This window comes from Tachyglossus aculeatus, unplaced genomic scaffold (assembly GCF_015852505.1).
Source record: "Tachyglossus aculeatus isolate mTacAcu1 unplaced genomic scaffold, mTacAcu1.pri scaffold_1_arrow_ctg1, whole genome shotgun sequence".
Taxonomy (NCBI): domain Eukaryota; kingdom Metazoa; phylum Chordata; class Mammalia; order Monotremata; family Tachyglossidae; genus Tachyglossus; species Tachyglossus aculeatus.
In genome coordinates, this window is record NW_024044915.1 from 4,782,901 (window position 1) to 4,801,773 (window position 18,873).

At 49.9% G+C, this 18,873-nt stretch overlaps 2 protein-coding genes across 2 annotated transcripts; one reads left to right on the forward strand and one right to left on the reverse strand.

The window, feature by feature from the left end:
* Nucleotides 1-678: 678 nt before the first annotated feature.
* On the forward strand, nucleotides 679-1,608 carry LOC119923496 (olfactory receptor 1468-like). Its single transcript, XM_038742871.1, has one exon. The coding sequence runs from the start codon at nucleotides 679-681 to the stop codon at nucleotides 1,606-1,608; it is 930 nt and encodes a 309-aa protein (XP_038598799.1).
* Nucleotides 1,609-6,238: 4,630 nt separating this feature from the next.
* LOC119923497 (olfactory receptor 1361-like) lies at nucleotides 6,239-17,074 on the reverse strand. Its single transcript, XM_038742872.1, has 5 exons — nucleotides 17,056-17,074; nucleotides 16,114-16,161; nucleotides 15,786-15,852; nucleotides 15,178-15,253; nucleotides 6,239-7,180 (listed from the first exon to the last, which is right to left on the reverse strand). The coding sequence occupies exons 1-5, from the start codon at nucleotides 17,072-17,074 to the stop codon at nucleotides 6,239-6,241; spliced, it is 1,152 nt and encodes a 383-aa protein (XP_038598800.1).
* Between the last annotated feature and the right edge of the window lie 1,799 nt (nucleotides 17,075-18,873).

Below are 18,873 nucleotides of genomic sequence, written 5' to 3' on the forward strand. Positions count from 1 at the left end.
AAAGTGGGACTGACAGGATTTAGTGATGCATTGAATATGTGGGTTGAATGGGAGAGAGCAGTCAAGAATTGCACCAAGGTTATGGGCTTGTGAGACAGGGAGGGTCGACATAGGAGATTCTAGCCTGCCCCTCCCCCCCCCCCCGCACATACACACACAGAATCAAACCATTCCAAACATTTTAACGGTCACTACACTGAATTCTGCCTCCATTGTGCACAGTCTAACAGTTGGTATAGGGAATTTTATTCATCCATTCCACACATCATTGAATTCTGCAGTCTCCAATCTCCATGTTCTAACAATTTTCACAGGGGATTGTGCCTTTCCATTCTCAGTAATCTAACAATGGTTACAGGGAATGCCATTTTCCAATCTGTACATTCCTACATTCACTAAGGTATTCACTAAGCCTTGTCCCCGGGCTTCTCCATGGTGGTGGTGAGTGGGACAGAAGGAAGGCCTCATCCTGTCTTTGGGCAGTCTGGCCCAGATCCCTGTCTCCAGTGGCAGGGGCACCCAGAATTCCATGACTCCTTGACTGTCCTTTCTGCACTCAATCTGCCACTTCTAGTTCCTCCCCCGTGCCCAACCCCAGGGCTCAAGGGCATCCCTGCTTCCACTAATGTCCTCAATCATGATGATTGCATTTCCCTCTCACAGCTGGTCCAACAGAGCATGGAGATGGAGAACCAGAGCCACATCACTGAGTTCATCCTGCTGGGGCTACGCACCCCGCCAGGGCAAAAAGAGCTGTGCTTCATGCTGTTTCTAGCTCTGTACCTGGTCACCATAGCGGGGAACCTGCTTATCATCCTGGCCATCGGCAGTGACTCACACCTCCACTCCCCCATGTACTTCTTTCTTGCCAACCTATCCTGTGCTGACATCTGCTTCTCCTCCATCACTGTCCCCAAGATGCTGGTCAACATGCAGACAGACAACCCAGCCATCTCCTACACTGGATGCCTGAGCCAGATCTACTTTTTCCTGTTATTTGGAGATCTGGACAATTTCCTCTTGGCTGTAATGGCATACGACCGCTATGTAGCCATCTGCCAGCCCCTGAGTTCTGTCACAACCATGAGCCCCCGGCTTTCTGCACTGATGGTGGTCACCTGCTGGGTCCTCACTGCTGTCCATGCACTGGTCCACACCCTCCTGGTGGTTCGGTTGTCCTTCTGCACAGACAGGGTGGTCCCCCACTTCTTCTGTGACTTATCCACTCTGGTGCATCTCTCCTGCTCTGACATCTCTGTCAACAAACTGGTCATCATCACTGTAGGGGCAGCAGTGGTGGTGGGACCGTTCTTGGGTATCCTGGTCTCCTACACCCACATCTTCTGTACAGTCCTGAGAGTTCCCTCTGTCCGGGGTCTGCATCGAGGCATCTCCACCTGTGGCTCCCACCTGGTCGTCGTGTCCCTTTTCTTTGGGACTGTAATTGGCCTTTATCTTTGCCCGTCCCCTAGCCACTCAGAGGAGCAGGGCTCTGTGGTGGCTTTGCTGTACACGGTAGTAACCCCATTGCTCAACCCCTTTATCTACAGCCTGCGCAACCATGCCCTGCTCCAGGCACTGTGCCGGACCCTGAGCACGTTCTGCTGAAGGAAAACTCACTGGTAATTCAGTAGCCTGGGGACATCACCACTTGAACATTAATGTTCAAGCGGAGATTAGAAAAGCTTGGCTGGACACTCAGGCCTGGGCTATGTAGCAGCTTCAGAGAAGAGGAGAAATTAGTTACCAGTTAGTTATCTATTTCCTGCAGAGGGGCAAGTCGTTCGCCTACTGATTTGGACAGGAAATCTAATGTGGAAGTCGGGTACACATCCATTGTGCTTGTATGGTGGGACCAGGAGGAATCACACAGAAAATCACACAGGAAATAGCAATGGTGAACAATGAATGAATGGACAATGCATAAGTAGAAGACACAAAGCTGTAGTTCAAAGAAGACACCATTAATTCACCCATGGAGGTTCGTGGGCTTGCAAAGATCCATCACTTGTCTGCTGTGTGACCTTGAGCAAGTCACTTTATTTCTCTGTGCCTCATTCATTCATTCAATCTACGATTGTATTTATTGAGAACTTACCATGTGCAGAGCACTGTACTAAGCGCTTCGGAAGTACAAGTTGGCAACATATAGACACGGCCCCTACCCAACAACGGTCTCACAGTCTAGAAGGGGGAGACAGACAACAAAACAAAACATGTAGACAGGTGTCAAATCGTCAAAACAAATGGAATTATAGCTCATTTACCCTATCTGTAAAATGGGGATTAAGACTGTGAGTCCTATGTGGGACATGGACTATCCCACATGGACCTGATCATCTTGTATCTACCCCAGAGTTTAGTACAGTGCCTGGCACATAAGTGAGCAGTTAACAAGTATAATATAATATGGGGCTCCCAATCCAGGCCCAGAACAATGCCTCTAGACTATAAACTCGTTGAGAGAAAGAATGTGTTTTGTGTGTGTGTGACAGACACAGACACAGGACATTGGTGTGTGGAGTGGGGTGGAGAAAGTTTTTGACACTCAGTGTTTCTACTTCCTCTTCACCAACCATCTTCTTCATTCATTCCAAGGATTTGGGACCACTTAGCTCAACTGAGAGTTTTGAGCCTCTCCAAGACCTAAAGGTCTCTACTCTGTTCTAACCCCCCTTGACCTTCTGACAGCCTTTGATGGAGTGAACCACCGGCTATGGGAAAGCCTATTTTTGGTGGCCATAGGCTCCCACAGCCGTCTTTTCTATAGCCCCAAATCCCTAAAACATGAGCCCCATGGTTGGTTCAAGAATATACTTTATTGCTACAATCTCCAATCTTTCTTAGAGTGTCCAGTGAAGGGAGTCACCCAACAGGTTAACCCAACAATAAGCTGTTTTGATGCTTCATCCCCTGCCCTTTTACTTTGGGCAGACTTCGAAGGGAGCCTCTCAACCTAACCTCCAGCCAGCAAGAAGACTTGATACGGGGTGAATGCTTTTTCAAGTACTCCTAGACCTTGGCTCCATGGCAGGGTGGTGTTTCATGGATTTTTTGATAGGTTTTCCATTCTTCCCAAAGAAACAGGACATGGAGAGTCAGGCAGTTTCAAAGGTAGTTGAGTTGTTCCCCTTCATTGGTCCTTGTCTTCTGGTGTTCTTGTCTTTTCACAGTAACTTGGCCCTTCACCTATATTGCAAGTCTGACCTTTCTTCTTACACACAGCCATTACATCTTGCTGCACCCTTGGTTCTGCATCTGACCTTCTGCCATGCATCTTATTTGTGTTCCCTGATTTTCATCTTGTACCCTTTTTTTCAATTTGGCCTTCTACCTTACATTCTATAGTCCTATTGGGGCCAGGCAGGATCCAGCATCTATGGTCACCCCTCTTTTTGGCAAGAGCGTGTTTCCTTAAGTAACACCACACTCTCCACCTCGAAACTCTTTCAGGTCTTGGTTTTGAGGCCATGGTACTAACCTGGTTCTCCTCCTACTTTTCTTACCCCTCTTCAGTTTAATTTGTTGGCTGGATTTCTGCCCCACAAATTTTAACTGTTTTAGGTTCTCTGCTCTTCTTGCTCGAACCTTACCCTCTCAGGGAGCTCATTCACTCACAAGGCTTTAGGTACCACCGCTATAAGGATAATTCCCATATCTGCCTTTCTGATCATAATGAGAAAGCACTCCATCATCTTGCCCCCTTCTACTTAACCTCGTTTCTCTCCTTCTACAACCTGCCCACAGACCTAGCTCCTCTGCTGCTAACCTTCTCACTGTGACCCGATCTCTCCTGTCTTACCGCTGACTCCTGACCAATGTCCTACCTCTGACCTGGATCACCCTCCCTCCTCAAATCTGCCAGACAATTACTCACCCTGCCTTCAAAGACTTACTGAAGGCACATCTCCTCCAAGAGGCCTTCCTAGACTAAGCCTCACATTTCCTCTTCTCCCACTCCCTTCTGCAACGCCCTGACTTGCTCCCTTTGCTCTTCCCCCATCTCCCTGCCCCACAGCACCTGTGTATATATCTTTAATTTTATTTATTTATATTGATGTCTGTTGAAGGACAGACAAGGGTGCCAAGGGCTAGAGACAGATGTTGAGGGGTAGGGCAGACACCAGAAGATGAGGACTGTTGCCAGAAAATTTGGATGGATGCTGGGAGACTGGGATGGAAGATGAGGGATGGGGAAGAATGCTGGGAGGTTGGCTTGAATACTGAGGAATAAGGATGTGTGCAGGAAGATGGGGATGAATGTTGGAGAGCCAGGATGGATGCTGGGGGAGTGGGACGGATCCTGAGGTAGGGGGGTGGATTCAGGGGGAGGGAGATAGTTGTCGAGTGATGGGGACAGATGCCTTGAGATTGGGATGGATGTTGAGGAGTGGGGACAGGTGCTAGGACATTGGGATGGGTGCTGAGGAATGGGGATAGATGGTGAGAGATCAGGGTGGATGTCAAGGGATGGGGACAGATACATGGGGATGGGGATGGATGATGAGGTACAAGGATGGATGCAGGGAAATTGGGATGGATGCTGAGGTATGAGGCTGGATGCAGGTGATGGGGGTGGATGCTGAGGGATGGGAAAGATTTTGGACAATAGACGCAGGAGAATGAGGTCGGTGCCTGGGATGGGGCATAATGGAGAGGGTGATAGATGTCCATAGCATGTGATAGATATCCATAGCATGCCACACTGTCCTGGTCTGGGAGACATTATCCTCAGCAGCTGAGGGCTAGGTAGTCAGGATAAGAGTTGCTTTTAATGACAATTGATAATTATGGTATTTGTTAAGTGGTTACTATGTACCAAGCACTATTCTAAGTGCTGGGGTAGATACAAGGTAATCAGGTTATCCCTAGTGGGGCTCAGAGTCTTAATCCCCATTTTACAGATGAAGTAACTGAGGCCCAGATAAGTTAAGTGACTTGCCCAAAGTCACACATCTGAAAAGTGGTGAAGCCAGGATTAGAATCCACATCCTCTGACTCCCAAGTCTGTGCTCATTCCACTAAGCCACGCTGCTTACTAGGCAGGAGGTGGTCAGCAGCATCTCGGGGACAGGATCTGTGTCAATAGTCTTTACTTAGCACTTATTACATGTCAAGTACTGTGCTAGGTGCTGAGGTAAATACGAGGTAAATGAAATAGCCAGGGTCCAGCTCCACATGGGGCTCCCAATCCAGGCCCAGAACAATGCCTCTAGACTATAAACTCGTTGAGAGAAAGAATGTGTTTTGTATGGTATTGTACTCTCCCAGTCACTTAGTACAGTGCTGTGCACACAGTAAGTGCCCAATAAATATGATTGAATGAATGAATGAATGAATGAAAACAACAGCAACAATAATGGCGAAGGTAACAATGCAAGATAATAGGAATATGACACAAAGTAGCATCAACAGATTTTGGAGAAGGAATGCTCACACTCTCCTCGACACCACCTGCAGTCTTGGGTCCATGTTCAGGTGTGGCTTCAGTTGTGGTGATGGTGTGAGGCCAATGTAAATGCCTTACAGTGGAGAGGAAGAGATGCCCCAGGGTGTGGATGTCGAAAATGGTCAGGACGATCACAGTCAGACTATCTGCAACACTGATCCAGACCATTGGGAGATAGAGAGTGAAGGTCGACCCCTGGAAACTGCCGTGATTTGTGCTGGAGAGATGCATCCTTCCCTCTGCCTGCAGAGTGGAGAGGGTGGGAAAGACCATCGTCGTGATCTGCAGGCTTCTGAATCCTGTAGCTGTCAGATGTAGCAAACCCACCCAACTCCCCATTTGGGAATACAATTTCTGTCCTGTGTCCATGGTTTTCCCACCATCCAGGACATTTCCTTGCCAGTGAAGACCTGCCAGATTGTGGGTGCAAGTGCAGAGAGGAGCGTATTGTCAATAAAAATGTCAGAGACCCGTCAGGTAGCTTCTCTGGTGGGCTCACGATCTAAGTTCCTGGTCTTCGAGTGGGGATCCCCAAACAATGACCCGGCTGTCAAGGGCAGGGAGTACAGGGTCCAGGGATGCAGAGTTGGGGGCACAAGATTGGGGGTGCAAAGCAGGGGATGCAGAGCTAGAGTTACAGGGTCTGAGAGCACAAGGTGTAGGGTGCAGGATCAGGTATGTAGGGTCAGAGGCACAGACTGGGGGTGAAGGACTGGGTTTGGAGGCACAGGGCCCATGTCGCCAGGTCCAGACTAGGGTCTCAGGAACCTGGGGACCAAGGGCAGGGATTCAGGGTCTGAGGGCACAGGGCCAGGAGCGCAAAGCCTGGTGTAGGTCTCTGTTACGAAGGCTGTAGATAAAGGGGTTCAGAAGTGGGGTGATGGTTGTGTAAATGACTGTGGCTACGGTGTCCCGCTCAGAAAAATTGGATGATGATTGGAAGTAGACCCAAATGACAGTGCCGTAGAAGAGTCCGACTGCAGCCAGGTGGGAGCTACAGGTGGAGAAGGCCTTGTGCTTCCCATGGGCCGAGGGCACCCGCAGAACAGCAGGGATAATGTGGGCGTAGGAGGCCAGCACAATCAGAAGGGCACTGTTGACTATGGCGGCCCCTTCTGTGTATACCACAAGGAAGTTGATGTGGGGATCGGAGCAGGAGATCTTCAGCAGGGGTAAGATGTCACAGAAGTACAGAGGAATTTCACGGGAGGCACAGAAGGTCATCTGAGTCATCAGGAGGGCGTGCAGCAGGGAGTGGGGGTGAGAAACCAGCCAGCAGGCGACCACCAGCAGGACACAACACTGAGGGCTCATGACCACCAAGTAACTCAGCGGATTGCAGATGGCCAAGTAACGATCATAGGCCATGGCAGCCAGAAGGAAATTCTCGGTGGCTCCAAAGGCAATGAAGAAATACATCTGGGCCAGGCAGCCACCGTAAGGAACATCCTGGTGTCCAGTGAAGAGTGTCCCCAGAAGGCTGGGCACAGTGGTAGAGGAGAAGCAGATGTCTACCAGAGACAGGTTGGCGAGGAAGAAGTACATGGGGGAATGGAGGCGGGAGTTTGTCCGGATGGCCAGGATGATGAGAAGGTTCCCCACCACGGTGACCAGGTACAGACCCAGGAAGAGCACAAAGAGGAGCCGCTGCTGCCCAGCGTTGGCGATGCTTTGGAGCGTGAATGTGGAGCCACTGGTCTGGTTTCTTGTCTCCATGGGGAAATGATAGAGCTGGAGGGCAAGGAGCACAAGAAACAGATCTGCAGAGGCCGGATCACCATATACAGCTGGAATGGCAGGGGCACCAGAAGCAACTAAAGACTAAGGGGCACTGGAAATAACTAGAGGAAAGAGGTACAGGAAACAATTGGAGGGAAGGGGCATGGGAAACAGCTGGAGGGAAGAGGCACGGGAAGCAGACTTTGCCCCCGGGATGATTCCTGATGGCGGGCAGGGGTCACAGGGGGGAAGTGCATGCCCCACACCAACACACACAAGCACGTGCGCGCGCACACACACACACACACACACACACACACACACACACATCCTTTAGGAACTTCCCCTCCATTTAGCTATCCAAACTTCCTGGAACCACCTGTTCATTTCACTGCACAGGTTGCTGGGTGAGTCAGGGGTGCTGGATGGTCTTTACTGGGTCACTGGGGGAGTCTCAGAGGTGGAGCGTGAGAGTCAGAGGGTTTGTATGGAGTGTGTTGAGTCACTGGGAGGAGAGTCAGGGATGGAGAGGGGACAGAGAGGGTAGAGATGTGCCCCACCCCTAACTCTGAAGGGTGGTGTCCCGGAAGGCAGCAGCACATGGTACCTCCCAGCATCCCTGTCAGAGACAGCATCCTGAGCGGCTTACCCCTGGTCTGGGGGGACTCAGGTCATTCAAAGCCCCCATTATAAGGTCACCTCCTCCAGAAAACGTTCTCTAATTGAGTCCCACCTTCCTAATTCGTCAACTCATCATGGGACTCTCTCTAAGGTCACCAGTGACCTTCTTCTTGACAAATCCCGAGACCTCTAGTCCCTCCTAGTCTTCCTCGACCTTTCTGCTTCCATCACCCACTATCCCAGAAACATCCAACCTTGGCTTCACTGACAACGTCCTTTCCTGGTTCTCCTCCTATGTCTCTGGTAGCTCCTTCACAGGCTTCTCCTCTGCCTCCCACTCTTTAACTGTGAAGGTGCTTCAAGAATCAGTCCTGGATCACTTTCTGTTCTCCAGCTACTCCCATTCCCTTGGAGAACTCATTCACTCTGACATCTTCAATTCCATCCCTATGTGGATGATTCCCAAATCTACATCTCCAGTGCTAATCTCTATCCTTCTTGGCTTTCTCACATTTCCTCCTGTCTTCAGGATAACTCAAATTTAATGTGTCTAAAACAAAAAGCCTTATCTTCCGACTCCAACTGTAGACAGTACCACTATCCTCTCTGTCCCATACCTTTGGTATTACCCTTGACTTAACTCTCTGATTTTCTATTACAACACAACCCACACTCTCTGCACTCTAACACCAACAAATTCCCTGTACCTCAGCCTCATGTATCCCACCACCTACCATTGCTCATATCCTTTTCCTTTTGGCCTGGAACTCTCTCCCACTTTATATCAGACAGTCCACCACTGTCCCCATTTTCAAAAACCTCCTAAATTCACGTCTCCTCCAGAAGGTCTTCACTGACCAAGCCCTCATTTCTCCTATCTGCCCTCCCTTCTGTGTCACCCAGACACTTGGCTGTGTACACCTTAAGCACTTTGATAATTACCTTAGTCCCACAGCACTTATGTACGTATCGTTATACTTTAATAGTTCCCCTATCTGTAATTTATTATAATTCCTGTCTCCTTCTATAGATGGAAAGTTCATTGTGGGCAGAGAACATGTCTACCAACTTTGTTGTAGTCTCCCAAGTCCTTAGTACACTGCTCTGTACAGAGTAACTGCTCAATAAATAACATTAAATGATTTACTGATTGTTGATTGATTGGGAGTTGATAGAGCCCTCAGTGAGGAGTTGGGTTTCCTGGAGGGGAACCAGGGATTTATAGGCCTTATGTCTCATCCCCTGCTCCTTCTGCTCCCCATGACCTTCCAGATCAGATTTTCCCCAGCTGCCAGCAGAGGGAGGCAGAACATGGGCACAGGCATCCAGTCTTCAAACGAGGACCTGGGGCCAAGTGGATGGGAAGCAGCAAATGTTCTGCCCATTCATGGGGCAGCAATTCTTTCCTCCCAGCTGCCCCTGGCCCCCCTTGGAGGGTGGCTGGTCTGAATGGTCACAACCACTGGGCAGTTCCTTCTGTCCTCAGCCCCGTGGCAGTGCCAGCCCAACCATGTCCACCGGCTATGAGGACTGAGTGGCCAGAGTAACCACGCAACATGGACAATGGTGAACTTGGCCCCCTTCTTCTTTCACATTCTCTGCTCCACTCTGCAGGGACGATTTCCCCAGTCGCCCCACATCTCCTTAGTATCTCCCGTTTTCCCCAGTTTACCCAGGTCTCCATAGTCCCACAGTTTCCCAGGTGTTCCTAATCTTCACAGTCTTCCAAGAACGCCCATCTCCTCTCAGATCCTTCTAAGTATTCCCAATCTTCTCACTCACCCAAGTTGGGGTGAGCTAGGTACTTCCAGACTGAGGATAAACTTTGTCTCTGGAAATCAGGGAAGCAGAGAAAGACTGTTCATGGCTTGGAGAACAGGTGTAGAATAGAAGTCCTTGTGTTTCTTATAATCTCCCTTGGAGAACTCATTCGCTCACACAGCTTTAACTACCACCTCTATACAGGTGATACCCTAATCTACATCTCCAATCCTGATCTCTCTCTCTCTCTCTCTGCAGTCTTGTATTTCCTCCAGCGTTTCAGACATCTCTACTTGAATGTCCTCCCTTCTGAACTTCTTACCTTCTCACCCAAGCCATGTCCTCCCACTCAGTTTCTCATCGCTGTTGGTGACACCACCTTTCGTACCTCTCATAGGCCCCTAACCTTGGCATCATCCTTGACTCCTCTCTGTCATTCAACCTACATATTCAAACCATCATTAAATCCTGTCAGTTCTACCTTTACCTCCCTAAAATCCGCCCCTTCCTCTCCATCCAAATTACTATGACATTATTCATTCACCTATTCATTCAGTTGTATTGAGCACTTACTGTGTGCAGAACACTGTACTAAACACTTGGGAGAGTACAATACAACAATAAACAGACACATTCCCTGCCCACAATGAGTTTATAGTCTGGGGAGTGAGACAGGCATGAATACAAATCAATAAAACAACAGATATGTGGGGCTGGGAGGTGGCAAGAGTAAAGAGAGCAAATCAGGGTGATGCAGAAGGGAGTGGGAGATGGGGAAAGATGGGGCTTAGTCTGGAAATGTCTCTTGGAGGAGATGTGCCTTCAGGAAGGCTTTGAAGTGGGGAGAGAGTAATAGTCTGTTGGATTTGAGGGGGTACGGCATTCCAGGCCACAGACAGGATGTAGGCTAGAGGTTGGCAGCAAAATAGATGAGATCAAGGCACAGTGAGAAGGTTAGCACTAGATGACCAAAGTGTGTGGGCTGGGTTTAGAAGCAGAGAAGTGAGGTGAGGTAATATGGAAAAAGGTGGTGGAGTGTTTAAAAGCCAAAGATGAGGAGTTTTTACTTGATGTGGAAGTAGATGGGCCACCACTGGAGTTTTTTGAGGAGCGGGATTACGTGTCCAGAATGTTTTTGTAGAAAAATGATTGGGGTAGCAGAGTGAAGTATGGATTGGAGTGGGGAGAGGCAGGAGGCTGGAGGGCAGCAAGAAGGCTGATGCAGTAATCCAGGAGGGATCATGTGAGTGATTGTATTAACATGGTAGCAGTTTGAATGGAGAGGAAAGGGCAGATTTTATCTATGTTATGAAGGTGAGACCGACAGGATTTAGTAATGGATTGAATATGTGGGTTGAATGAGAGAGGAGTTAAGCGTAGCACCAAGATTATGAGCTTGTGAGATAGGAAGTGTGATGGTACAGTCTATAGTGTTGGGAAAGTCAGGGGGAGGACAGAGTTTGAGTGGGAAGATAAGGTGCTCTATTTTGAAAATGTTAAACCTGAGGTGATGGGAGGACATCCAAGTAGAGATGTCTTGGAGGCAGGAGGAGATGTGAGACTGGAGAGAGGGATAAAGATCAGGTATGGAGATGTAGATTTGGGTATCGTGCATAGAGGTGGTAATACAAGCACTTATGCCTCCTTGATTACCGTATCAGCCTCCTCGCTGACCTCCCTTCCTCCTATCAATCCTCACTCCAGTCCATACTCCACTCTGCAACCCAGATCATCTTTCTACAAAAATGTTCAGGACATGTCACCCCCCTCCTCAAAAAACTCCAGTGTTTGCCCTTCTACCTCCACATCAAACAAAATCTCCTCATCATTGGCTTTAAAGCATTCAGTCACCTTGCCCCTTCTACCTCACCTCACTACTTTCCTACTACAACCCAATCTGTACTCTTGGTTCTTCTAATGCTAGCCTTCTCACTCTACCATGCTCTTGTTTATCTTACTGCTGACCTCTCACCCACATCCTGCTCTGGCCTGGACCGGCCTCACTCCTGAAATCAGATGGACAACTGTTCTTCCCCACTTCAAAATCTTATGGAAGGCACATCTCCTCCAAGAAGCCTGCCCTGACTAAGCCCTCCTCTCCCACTCCCTTCTGCATCACCATGACTTGCTCTCTTCATTCATCCTACCTCCCAGTCCCAGAGCACAGATGTATATATCTTTAATTTATGAATTATTCACTGCTTTATTTATGTATATTAATGTCTGCCTCACCCTATAGACTGTGAGCTCATTGTGGGCAGGCAATATGTCTATTTGTCATTATATTGTACTCTCCCAAGGGCTTAGTACATTGCTTTTAAATTTGATTGAATGAATGCATTGAACCAATGAATGAAAATTTGTTCCTCCAAACTCCAGACCCCGGGAGCTTAGAGATTCTCACCTGGGGAAACTGAGGCAGAGGGAAGGAAAGAGGAAGAAAGAGACATAATGCTACTAAAAACACCACTCTACGCACCTAGGCTGTGCCAACTGCCACTTATGAGAAACAGCATTCCCTAGAGGATAGAGCATGGGCTTGGGAGTCACAAGGAGCTGGGTTCTAATCCTTATTCTGCCACTTATCTGTTGTGTTATCTTGGGCATGTCACTTAACTTCTCTGTGCCTCAGGTATCTCATCTGTGAAATGGGGATTAAGACTGTGAGCCTCATGTGGAACAAGGACTGTGTCCAACCTGATTAGCTTGTGTCTACACCAGCGCTTAGTACAGTGCCTGGCACACAACAATTGCTTAACAAATACCATTGTTATTTTTAATCAATCAATCAATCAATCAATCAATCATATTTATTGAGCATTTACTGTGTGCAGAGCACTGTACTAAGTGCTTGGGAAGTACAAGTTGGCAACATATAGAGACGGTCCCTACCCAACAGTGGGCTCACAGTCTAGAAAGGGGAGACAGAGAATAAAACAAAACAAAACATATTAACAAAATAAAATGAATAGAATAGATATGTACAAGTAAAATAAATAAATAGAGTAACAAATATGTACAAACATATAGACATACATACAGGTGCTGTAAGGAAGGGAAGGAGGTAAGACTAGGGGGGGGTGGAGAGGGGGAGGAGAGGGAGAGGAAGGAGGGGGCTCAGTCTGGGAAGGCCTCCTGGAGGAGGTGAGCTCTCAGTAGGGCCTTGAAGGGAGGAAGAGAGCTAGCTTGGCGGATGTGGGGAGGGAGGGCATTCCAAGCCCGGGGGATGACGTGGGTCGGGGGTCGACAGCGAGACAGGTGAGAATGAGGCATGGTGAGGAGATTAGCGGCAGAGGAGAGGAAGGTGTGGGCTGGGCTGTAGAAGGAGAGAAGGAAGGTGAGATAGGAGGGGGCGAGGTGATGGAGAGCCTTGAAGCCGAGTGTGACGAGTTTCTGCCTGATGCGCAGGTTGATTTGTAGCCACTGGAGATTTTTGAGGAGGGGAATAACATGCCCAGAGTGATTCTGGACAAAGAGAACCCGGGCAGCGGCGTGAAGTATGGATTGAAGTGGGGAGAGACAAGAGGATGGGAGATCGGAGAGGAGGCTGATACAGTAGTCCAGAAGGGATAGGATGAGTGCTTTAACAAGCAGGGTAACGTTTTGGATGGAGAGGAAAGGGCGGATCTTGGCAATGTTGCGGGGCTGAGACCAGTAGGTTTTGGTTACGGCTTGGATATGAGGGATGAACGAGAGAGCGGAGTCGAGGGTGACACCAAGATTACGGGCCTGTGAGACGGGGCGGATGGTAGTGCCCTCAACAGTGATGGGAAAGTCAGGGAGAGGGCAGGGTTTGGGAGGGAAGACAAGGAGTTCAGTCTTGGACATGTTGAGTTTTAGGTGGCAGGCAGACATCCAGATGGAGATGTCCTGAAGGCAGGTGGAGATGCGAGCCTGGAGCGAGGGGGAGAGAGCAGGGGCAGAGATGTAAATTTGGGTGTCATCAGCCTAGAGATGATAGTTGAAGCCGTGGGAGCGAATGAGGTCACCAGGGGAGTGAGTGTGGATCGATAACAGAAGGGGACCCAGAACAGAACCTTGAGGACCCCCCACAATAAGGGGATGGGAGGGGGAGGAGGAGCCTGCAAAAGAGACTGAGAATGAACGACCAGAGAGATAAGAGGAGAACCAGGAGAGGACAGAGTATGTGAAGCCAAGGTTGGATAGCGTGTTGAGGAGAAGGGGGTGGTCCACAGTGTCAAAGGCAGCTGAGAGATCGAGGAGGATTAGGATAGAGTATGTGCCTTTGGATTTGGCAAGCAGGAGGTCATTGGTGACCTTTGAGAGGGCAGTTTCCGTGGAATGTAGGGGACGGAAGCCAGACTGGAGGGGGTCGAGGGGAGAGTTGGTGTTGAGGAATTCGAGGCAGCACATGTAGACGACTCGTTCAAGGAGTTTGGAAAGTAATAGTAGCAGGGAGATGGGGGGATAACTAGAAGGTGAAGTGGGGTCACGAGAGGGCTTTTTTAGGATGGGAGAGACATGGGCATGTTTGAAGGCAGATGGAAAGGAACCAGTGGAGAGTGAGCGGTTGAAGATGGAAGTTAAGGAGGGGAGAAGGGACAGAGCGAGAGATTTCATGAGATGAGAGGGAATGGGGTCAGAAGCACAGGTGGCAGGAGTAGCACCTGAGAGGAGGGAGGAGAACTCCTCTGAGGATACTGCTGGGAAGGATGGGAGAGTAGCAGAGAGCGTTGAGAGCCGGTGTGTTGGAGAAGGTGGGGGAGTGATTTTGGGGAGGTCAGACCTGATGGACTTAATTTTAGTAATGAAGTCGGAAGCCAGATCTTTGGGGGTGAGGGAAGGAGGAGGGGAAGGAACCGGGGGCCTGAGAAGGGAGTTGAATGTACAGAGGAGTTGATGGGGATGATGGGCATGGGTGTCAATAAGGGAGGAGAAATATTTTTGTCTGGCAGAGGAGAGGGCAGAGTTAAGGCAGGAAAGGATAAACTCGAAGTGAACGAGGTTGGCATGGTTTTTTAACTGAGCTGGATGAACCAAGGCTCATCGGGTCTCTGGACTAGCCTCACCACTTCTGGCAGCCTGGATATGTTCTGCCACCCACACCTGGTGCCCAGATGTTCCTGGAATCCTGAGTAGTTTTAGGATATTTGCTTTGAGTGGGCAAGAGCCAAAGTAGCATCCGGTGCTTGGTTTGCTAAACTCTTCACTGCAATAACCTTTCTTGATTTTCAAATTTGCTCTTGCTGTCGTATCTCCTTGTTGTTCAAATTTTCTCTTACTGTCCCATGGGTTTTTGCTTCCCTACGTAGTGGGTGAGTCCCTTTGGGGCAGAGGCCATGGTGAGGCAGGCCACTTGTCACTCACCATAGCACTTAGCATAATGACTGGCACCGAGTTAGAGCTCACAAATACCACTACCGATCGACTCAATTGACCCAGTGTGAGTATGCATAGCTGCTGTTGGGTAGGGTCCAGAGGGATAATGGAAAGATCCAGTCCACCCATTGTCCCCAAACCACGTTTGGATGCATGTGTGTACATGCATATACCTGTGCAAGTGTGCATGCATGTGTGTGTTTTGTCTATGTGTGGGGTTTGGGGAGGGGAAATGGATGTGCCCAAGTGCCTGAGTCCCTTCCATCTGCCTCCCCAGCATTACTAACCTGGCTGGTCGGACCAGCAATCACCACCGCTGCCACGGCAGGCTGGAATCTATTGTCTTCCCTGAGCTTCATCTGCCTGGATGGCAGGAAGACTCAGAGCAGTGTTCAATCACTAGGATTGTTTACCATGGTGCAGGGCCACTGGGATATGCAGCTAGGAGTGCCCTCCCCACTCCCCGGTGTACATCCTGAATCATGGTCCCCCAAGGCCAGGACCCCGGGGAGGGACAGAAGAAGCTAGGGATCTTCCTTCCAACTAAAATCCCTGCTGGCTTTCCTGCCTCCCCGCCTCTCCAGCTCCCTGGCCTAGGACTTGAGCCAACAAGGAGCTGAGCTCTTGAGAGGAGTGTCCACACCAGTGTGTATGGCTCCGTACAAGTGCTGGCCCTAAAAGGAGGCAAGGATTCTAGTGGGGGACAGTGAGGGACAGAATTAACCAACCAAAAACCCCTGCTTTGGGTGTGTTTAGTGTTGACTGATTCAGCTGATTCACTGCTGTTCTTTTTAAGACACATGGGGTGAGTGGGTCTCGGACTCCCGTTGACCCACCCTTGGGGTCCATTGGTCTCCTTCTCTTTTTCACCTTCTCCCCCTGGCCCTGCCCTTGCCTCATGTAGGCATGGCCCAGCCCGGGGTACTTTGCCAGGGAGGGCACCCTTTCCTCCTGAAGGATGCCTGCAGGTTGGCAAAAAGTGGGGAGGGCTGACCACATCCAGATCCACTACTCAGGAGCAAAAGTGCATCAGAGCATCAGAGAAAGGCCTGAGGTATAGGGCACCTGTGCTATAATCATTAACAGTTATTATCACGATAGTTGTTAAATGGTTATTATGTGCCAAGTACTGTTCTAAGCACTGGGGTAGGTATGAGGTAATCAGTTTGGACACAGTTTGATAGCAGGTTCCCCCTGCCTTCGGACAGCAACCAGCTACAGACCCAGGAACAGCACATAAAGGAGCCACTGCTGTCCTTTGCCTGAGTGAGCTGGATTTGAGAGAAAGAAAATCAGGAAATCTGATGCTGGTCTGATTAGGCTGTCGACATTACAGGAGACTGAACTCTGTAATGAGGCTCTATATCTACGTTGCTTGGACCTGGGGGATCCCTAGTCATATGAAACACATGAAAGCATAAACTATTTCTCAGTGATTGCCATTTCTCAGCATTCGACCAGTAGGTCCAGAGACACATAGCGATGTCTGGACAAGGGCTGGGGTGGAAGGCCAAGGTCTGTTCACCATATCCACGATTCTCCATCACTCTTTCGCCCAAACCAACCCATCTCCCTCGACTTTGCCTCTGACCGAGGGACCTTCTTCTGGGGTCTAAATCTCAGCTGTGCTGTGCTGTGCTGCTGAGGTCTCAGCTGTCCAGAATGGTCAAGAGGCTCAGATAGTTCTCTCTGTCTCCCTTCCTGGCCTAGTCCCCATTAGGCTGGAAGCTCACAAGGCTAGGGATCTTGTCTTTCTCGAAATTTCACAGAGCACGTACCTGACTCCCACCATCCTTCCTGTAACTGGGCCAGGCCCTGGGCAGTCCTGTCCAAGAACCCAGGACCTTTTCATCCCTTCTCCCTTGGAGAAAACAGCAGGGGTGGTTCTGCATTGGGGAGGGACCCCATGCTAAACAGGACCCCTAGAGACTGTGCTGGTTTGGCAAATCTGGAATCCCTGGATTCTGCCCCTCTGGTCTCTGAGACTGTCACTGGGTCCTTGTCATTTCCAGGAGGGTTTGGGGCAAGTCTCTTGGGAGATGCTGTCCAAATGGCCCTGGGGCTGATCTGGGAGACTGTGGGAGTTAGCATGTGTACAAGTGTGTGTACATGTCCCTAGGTGTGTGTCTGTATATGTGTTTGTGCATTGTGTGAGCAAGACTTACCCATCTGCCTCTCCAGCATTACTGATCTAGTCCATTGGTACGGTGATCTCTGACACAGTCACCGCATCCACTGGCTCTTCTATCTCCATTCTCTGCCCATTTGAGTGGACTCACAGCACAGAGATGGCTGGACCTCCAGGGTTCTGCCTCCCAGATTCGGAGCACAGCCAGAGCCAGGGGCCAGGATGCTCCAAATCTGTTCGTGTACCTGAGACCAGGTTCTAAATTCTGGGATCAGGCCAATCTGAAGAGAATTTGAGCCCTCATAATGGAGATTTCAGCTTCCCATAGGTCCATTCCACCAAGCCTCCTCTTCTTTCCTTTCTGTGTCGCTTCCACTAGGTGTACCCACATTGACTTTGCATCACCCCCACTGTGTCTTTGCCTCACCACGTGCTCCTGTGTTTCTGGCCTTGGACCATTGTCTGAGGGTGGCTTAGCAGGAGCTGCCCTTGGGGCCATTGGTCCTGCTTCGGGGAAGGGCCAGGGTCATTCTGGGGGGAAAAGGTCCTATGTGTTGGTGTGGTCCAGGGTGGAGAGCGGTGTGATGGTGGCAGTCCACAGTCTCTAGTCTCTCAATCTCTGGCTCGAGGTTGTGGGTGGGGTCAGAAGAGGAATAAAGTCTGGAGAGGATGATTAAGAGGGTAGGTGAAATCCTGGAGGACGTTTGGGGGGTGCTGGGCTGGAGCCTGGGAGGTGGGGTTGGGGCAGGGCTTGGGGCCTGGGGGCAGGGGCACTCGGGGATTTGGAGCTGGTTTGGCTCAGGTAAGATGCACTCTCTCTCATTCCATCTTGATTGGCTCTTTCTCCATCCACCCTGGAAACTGAGGGAACGAAATAAAATCTAGTGCTCAGAGTGCTGTACTTGGTGCCTGCTGTGTGTAGAGCACTGTGCAAAGCACCTAATGTGAGCACAGTGCTGTATTGGTGTCTCCTGAATGCAGACACTTGTACTGGAAGCCTATTGATGCAGGGTCCTCACCAGATGCAGTTCACTGTCCTGGTGCTTATTGTGTGCAGAGCGCTGTCCTGGATGCTGTGAGGAGCTTTTCATAAAAGTAATTTTATCACCATCAATGGTATTTATTGAGCTCTTACTGTGTGCAGAGCAGTTTACTAAATGCTTGGGAGAGTACAATACAAAAAAGTTCGTAGGCACGTTCCCTGCCCACAAAGAGCTTACAGTCTGCACTTAACTAGGTCCTGCCTGCTCCATTCAGGCCCTCTCAGATGCTGGAGAGCCGAGAGGATCGTGGGAGACTGACAGTTTGGCTTCTGCCTGGTCCTCTCAGGCTACCTGTCCTTTCAGGCAGGATCTGTCTGCTTCCTGGTAGTTGGGCAGCCACAGGGTTCTAGGATGGCAGCGATGCCATCCAGAGGCAAGAGGAAATGATACTGCAGGGGCTCTGGGAGATGGCACCATGAGGTCCCAGGAAGATGGCATGCCAGAGGTTGGGGAGATGGCATCCTGGAGGACTCAGGAAGATGGCATGCCAGAGGTTGGGGAGATGGCATCCTGGAGGACTCAGGAAGATGGAATGCGAGAGGCTCAAAGAAATAACACCCTGGGGGCCCAGAAGGATGGTATTCCAGGGGCTCGGGAAGCCTGGGGACTTGGGGAGATGGCATGACTGGGACACTGGGAGATGGCACTCATGTCATTGTTCATTCATCACTCCTGCTGTACTTATCCTACTGTTTCTTTTCCAGGGGGATTGCCCTGACTTAGATCGGGAACCCCTACAGGCCAAGAGCTAGGCCTCAATGATCATCTTGGAGCCTTTTCCCAGTGCCCAGGGCTTGGCCCACAGAAAGGCT